The 6,298-nt window shown below is 38.5% G+C and overlaps 1 protein-coding gene across 1 annotated transcript in view; it reads left to right on the forward strand.

Annotated features, from left to right (window-relative positions):
• BBS2 (Bardet-Biedl syndrome 2) overlaps positions 1 to 5,937 on the forward strand; it is a 32,842-nt gene extending 26,905 nt beyond the window's left edge. Inside the window, exons 16-17 of the mRNA XM_011971900.1 lie at positions 4,596 to 4,744; positions 5,458 to 5,937. Of these exons, the coding sequence (XP_011827290.1) occupies positions 4,596 to 4,744; positions 5,458 to 5,564 (256 nt within the window). The 3' untranslated portion in view covers positions 5,565 to 5,937. The remainder of the gene's footprint in view (positions 1 to 4,595; positions 4,745 to 5,457) is intronic.
• Positions 5,938 to 6,298: the final 361 nt, after the last annotated feature.

A 6,298-nucleotide genomic window follows, 5' to 3' on the forward strand; every position in this document is an offset into this window, starting at 1 on the left:
TTTTTTTTTTTTTTTTTTTTTTTTTTCCCACCTTGCTTTTTACATTTAAAATATATCTTGGAGATTTTTCCACCATGGTATAGAGAAATACATCTCATTTGTCTTTACAGCTACATAGTACTCCATTTTCTGACTGTTTTTCAGCCAATTTCCTCTATTTGGATTGTTCTTTTGCTACTGTAGATAATGCTTTAATGAATAGTTTTGTTATGTAAATCTTTTTTTATTTTTGCCAGGATACCTTTGAGAAAAAGGCTTAACAAATGGGATTACTGCAGTAAATGATGCATGCATACAGAATTTTGCAAGATCTTGTCAAATTCTCCGTAGGTGTTACATCATTTTGTATTCCCATAAGCAATGTATGAGATTGCCTGTTTCTCTTCAGCCTCACCAGGGGGGTGTGTTGGCATACTCCAGTGGATGAGAAATGGTCTCTTAGTTTTCATTTTTATTTTTTAAATTTTATTTTATTGTGGTAAGACCACAGCATGAGATCTACCTTCTTAACACATTTTTAAGTGTATAATACATTATCGTTGACTATAGGTGCAGTGTTGTACAGCACATCTTTAGAGCTGATTCTTCTTGCTCAACTAAAACTATTGGTAAGCAGATTCCCATTTCTTCTTCCCCTTTTTCAACTATCATTCTACTCTTTGATTTATGAATTTGACTATTTTAGATACTCCATGCAAATACATAATATTTGTCCTTCTGTGACTGGCTTATTTCACTTAGCGTAACATCCTCAGAGTTCATCCATGTTGTCACATATTGCAGAATTTCCGTCTCTTTTAAGACTGAATAGTGTTCCATTGTTTATATATACTAAATTTTCTTTATCCATTCACCTGTTGATGAACATTTGTGTTTTTTCCACATCTTGGTTATTGTAAATAGTGTGGTGATGAACGTGGGAGTGCTAATAGGTCTTCAGGGTCTTGACTTCAGTGTGTTTGGACAAATACCTAGAAGTGAGATTGCTGGATCATATGGTAGTTCTATTTTTAATTTTTTGAGGAACTTCTAAATTGTTTTCTGTAGTGGCTGCACCATTTTGAATTCTAATCAGCAGTGTACAAGGGTTCCAATTTCTCTACATCCTTGGTAACGCTTGTTGTCTTTTTTTTGGATAATTGTCATCCTGACAGAGGTGAAATGATATTTCACTGAAGTTTTGATTTTCATTTCCCTGATGACTAGTGGCATTGAGCATCTTTTTATATACCTGTTGGTCATTTGTTTTTCTTGTTTGGATAAATTTCTATTCAAGTCCCTAGCTCATTTTTTAATTGGATTACTAGTGTTTTTTTTTTTTTTTCTTTCACTGTTGAGTTGTAGGAGCCATTTATTATGTTCAGCACTGGGCATTTTTCATTGTTTTAATTAAGGGCTATTTGCATTTCTTTTTTGTGTGAACTATTTGTCTGTTTACATATCAGGTACTGTCTTAGTCCATTTTGTGCCTGTATAACAGAATACTTGAGAATGGGTAATTTATAAAGAAAAGAAGTTGATTTAGCTTATGAGTCTGTAGGCTGGGAATTACAAGAAACATGACACTGGCATCCACTTGACTTCTGTTGAGGGCCATGCATGAGGTCAAAACATGGCAGAAAATGTCAAAGGAGAAGGGGACATGTGTGAAGAGGCAAAGCCTGAGGGGTGCCCTCGCTTTATAACAACCTGCTCTTTTGAGAACTACTTCATTCCTGCATGAGTGAGAACTCACTCCTGAGAGATGGCATTAATCTATTCATGAGAGAGCTGCCCCCATGACCCAAACACCCCCTACTAGGCCCACCTCCCAACACTGCTCCGCTGGCATTTAAACTTCAACATGAGTTTTGGCGGGGATGAACCACATCCAAACCATAGTGGGTATATTAATTTCTTATGTGTGGTGTAAGTTGCAGATATGTTTTCCTGAGTTTATCATTTGGGTTTTCCCTGTGCTTAGATTTAAAAAAAAAATTTTGCTTTAATGTTGGTTTTTGCCTTGTAAGAGCTTTTAAAATTTTTTATGTAGTCAAATTGATCACTCATTTTCTTAATACTTTATTTATTTTTTCTGAGATAGAGCCTTACTCTGTTGCCCAGCCTGGAGTGCAGTGGCATGATCTCGGCTCACTGCCACCTCTGCCTCCCAGGTTCAAGTAATTCTCCTGCCTCAGCCTCCCAAGTAGTGCTACCACACCTGGCTAATTTTTGTATTTTTAGTAGAGATAGGGTTTCACCACGTTGGCCAGGCTGGTCTCAAACGTGTCACCTCAGGTGATCTGCCCGCCTTGGCCTCCCAAAGTGCCGGGATTACGGGTGTGAGCCACCGTGCCCAGCCACATTTTCTTAATACTTTTACATTTTGAGTTACTATTAGAAAAGTTTTCTTTAACACCAGGGAATAGAGTAGTAATTCACCTGTTTTCCTTTAGTACTTGTACATTTTCCTTTTTTACATTAAGTCTCTGTTCCAGTTGGAGTTTATCCTCGTGTTCATATAAATAATAAACTCAGTTTTATCATTTTCCATATGACTGTCACATTATTATTATTACATTATTATTATTTTGTGTGTGTGTGTGTGTGTGTGTGTAGGGTCTCACTATGTTACCCAGGCTGGAGTGCAGAGAGATCACAGCTCACAGCAGCCTCAATCTCCTGGGCTCAAGTTATCTTCCCACCTCAGCCCCTGGAGTAGCTGGGACTACAGGCATGTGCCACCATAGCCAGCTAATTTTTGTGTAGAGCCAGGGTCTTGCTATGTTGCCCAGACTGGTCTTGATCTCCTGGGCTCAGGCGATCTGCCTTCCTTGGCCTGTCAAAGTGCTAGGATTACAGGTGTGAGCCACTGTGCCTGGCCACATTGCATTATTTTAATACTACTTTTTTTTTTTTCTTTGAGATGGAGTTTTGCTCTTTTTGCCCAAGCTGGAGTGCAGTGGCGCTGTCTCAGCTCACTGCAACCTCTACCTTCCTGGTTCAAGCAATTCTCCTGCCTCAGCCTCCCAAGTAGCTGGGATTACAGGCATGTGCCACCATGCCCAGCTAATTTTTTTTTGTATTTTTAGTAGAGAGAGAGTTTCACCATGTTGGCCAGGCTAGTCTCAAACTCCTGACCTCAGGTGATCCACCCACCTCAGCCTCCCAGAGTGCTGGGATTACAGGCGTGAGCCATGGTGCCGGACCTGATACTACTACTTTTAAAGTTCATCATGCTTATGATGATTTCAGATACTGCCCTTATCATATATCATATTTCTGTACACAGTTGAATCTATTTCTGGATTTTCTGCACTAGTCCATTGGTCTGACTTGTCACGTCATTTGACAAAATCATTCTTTTTTAAAAAAACAATTATTTGGAGACAGAATCTCACTCTGTTGCCCAGGCTGGAGTGCAGTGGTGTGATCACAGCTCACTGCAGCCCTCGGCCTCCCAAGTACAAGTGATCCTCCTACCTTAGCCTCCTGAGTAGCTGGGACTACAGGCACACACCACCACACCCTGCTAATTTTTTTTTTTTTTGGTAGAGACAGGGTCTCACTATATTGTCCAGGCTAGTCTCGAACTCCCGACCTCAGGTGATCCACTTGCCTCGGCCTCCCAAAGTGCTGGGATTACAGGTGTGAGCCACTGTGCCCGGCCTCTTTTCCTATAGTTTTACCCTTTTCAAAATACCATATAAATGGAATCATATGATATCTTTATCTATATATCCTTCTGAGTCTGGCTTCATTCACTTACGTAATGTCTTAGAGATTCATCCCCATTGCTGCATGTATCTGTAGTTGGTTCCTTTTTTATTGCTGAATAGTGTTCCATTGTATGGATATATGCTATTTATCCATTCACCAATTGAGGATAACTGGGTTGTTTCCAGACTTTGGTGAGTAGAATAAAGCTGCTATAAATACTTGCATACAAGTTTTTTGTAGGCATATGTTTTCATTTCTCTTGGGTAAAATACCTTACAATGGGATTGCTGGGTCGTACAGTGTGTGTTTAACTTTATAAGAAACTGCCAAATCACCTTTCAAAGTAGTTGCAGCTTTTCGTATTTCTGTCCACAATGCATGGGAGTTCCACTTGTCCCACTTCTTTGCTAGCATTTGGTATCTTCAGCTATATTTTTCTTTAGTCATTTTCATTGTTGTGTAGTATAGATCTCATTTCTGTTTTAATTTTATGACTTTGTTTTTAAAACTTTGATAAAATACAAGGCTGAGTTGTCAACCAGGCCAAATTAGTTGAATGAATATTCATCTGAAACTTCGAAGGTGAGCTGTCACCTTGCTCACTTGTCCGTACTCCCAGTACAGTGGGCTTGAGAATTCTTAACCACCTAAATCAAAACCAACCATTGACCAGTAACCAAGGAAGGCCATTTGCCTTTTGTTTATTTGGAAAGAAAAGAATATTTTTGTGAAACTTATCCATATTTTCAAAGCAAACTAGCAGTTACTCCATTTTAATGAAAATATAGCTTAAAAATAGTGTCTTCTTTTCTTTGTATGTCCAAGAAGTTTGCAAGTTTTTCTTAAGCTTGCCGTATCAACATGAAATGATGTCAAATTTCTACTGATTTGCACAGGAAAACAATGAAGAGTCGTTATATGGAACTCTATGACCTTAATAGAGACTTGCTAAATGGATATAAAATTCGCAGTAACAATCACACAGAGCTGTTGGGAAACCTCAAAGCAGTAAATCAAGCAATTCAAAGAGCAGGTCGTCTGCGGGGTAAGTCTCTTAACACTGCACTTTCATCTGTAATGTTTTTGGTGGAACTCATTGAAGATGGTGGTAACATCCAATAATTCATATTGGGGCTGACAGTAGCATACCTTTCACACTCCAGAGCTGGCACCAGTCACTTGTGTTTCAGTCAGTCAGCCTGGTGTTTGGCTTTTGTCTCCGGACTTCAAAGGGAAAGAAAACCTTCAGCTCTTTTCCTTAGATCTTCCTGCATCCTCTAAAGAAAAACCTACTATATATAACCCAAAGGAAATATATAAGCATATATAAAACCATCAAGGCCCAATTAGCAAAAAAGAGACTGAAAATTAATGCTGTGTCTAACTTAAAAATTTAGAAAAAGAACAAGAGGGTAAACCCAAGGAAGCAGAAATATAGCCAGAGATTTATACCTGAATTCCGCTGTTTTGGGTCGATGTTTTGACCTCTTTAGAAATAATCTTTGCTAGGTGACTATGAGCTTTGATCCTTTTCTGTAAAACCAACTGTTGGTTTCTAGGTTTGAGACAGTCTTTAAGTCAGTTTTTTCAATAAATTCCCTCACCAAGTTATCTTTTTTAGAGAATGGTAAGATAAATTAGTTATATTTCACATATAACTATTTTCCCTCCTGGTTTTATGTTGTTTTAAAACTGGCCTCTAATTTTATAATTTCACATCTAACAATCTTTTGGTTCCTGATGTTTCTTCTCATGTAGTTGGAAAACCAAAGAATCAGGTGATCACTGCTTGTCGGGATGCAATTCGAAGTAATAACATCAACACACTGTTCAGAATCATGCGAGTGGGGACAGCTTCTTCATAGGAGAGGAAAATACAGGTCATGAAGTTCTTGGCAAAGATTTTCTGTTAAAAACCTATGCTGGTTTGCTTTGGATCATACCCTGGTGAACCCTAGGTGCTAAGAATGAAAATAACCTTGGTGAGTTGTATAAATTAAAGACAGAGAACTACTTGTGAAGATAGATTCACTTTCTATTTTAAAATCAGTAGTACTGTTGCTGAATAATACTAGGTTTGTATGGAATAGGATGAATGCTTTTGAAGTATTAGGGCTTCAGAGTCCAATTTTTGCTTATTTATGGTATATAAATACATATTTTTTCTTGAAATTGTAACTGAATTTGTACTTTTCAAATTGATTATCTACTTTTTAATTAAAAGGTAAAGATGTTAAACTTTGTGTTGATTGATTATAAAATCACCACCAAATCAGAATTGCCCATTTGTATTTTGTAGAGAAAAACAAAAATGTGCACTGGGTGCAGGGCTTATGCCTGTAATCCAGCACTTTGGGAGGCCAGGGTGGGCGGATCATAAGGTCAGGAGATGAGACCATTCTGGCTAACACACTGAAACCCTGTCTCCACTAAAAATACAAAAAAGTAGCCGGGTGTGGTGGCACTAACCTGTAGTCCAAGCTGCCTGGGAGTCTGAGGCAGGAGAATTGCTTGAACCCAGGTGGCGGAGGTTGCAGTGAGCCGAGATCATACCACTGCACTCCAGTCTGGGTGACAGAGCAAGACTCCTGTCTCAAAA

The sequence above is a fragment of the Mandrillus leucophaeus genome, unplaced genomic scaffold (genome assembly GCF_000951045.1).
Source record: "Mandrillus leucophaeus isolate KB7577 unplaced genomic scaffold, Mleu.le_1.0 Scaffold125, whole genome shotgun sequence".
NCBI classification, from domain to species: Eukaryota; Metazoa; Chordata; class Mammalia; order Primates; family Cercopithecidae; genus Mandrillus; species Mandrillus leucophaeus.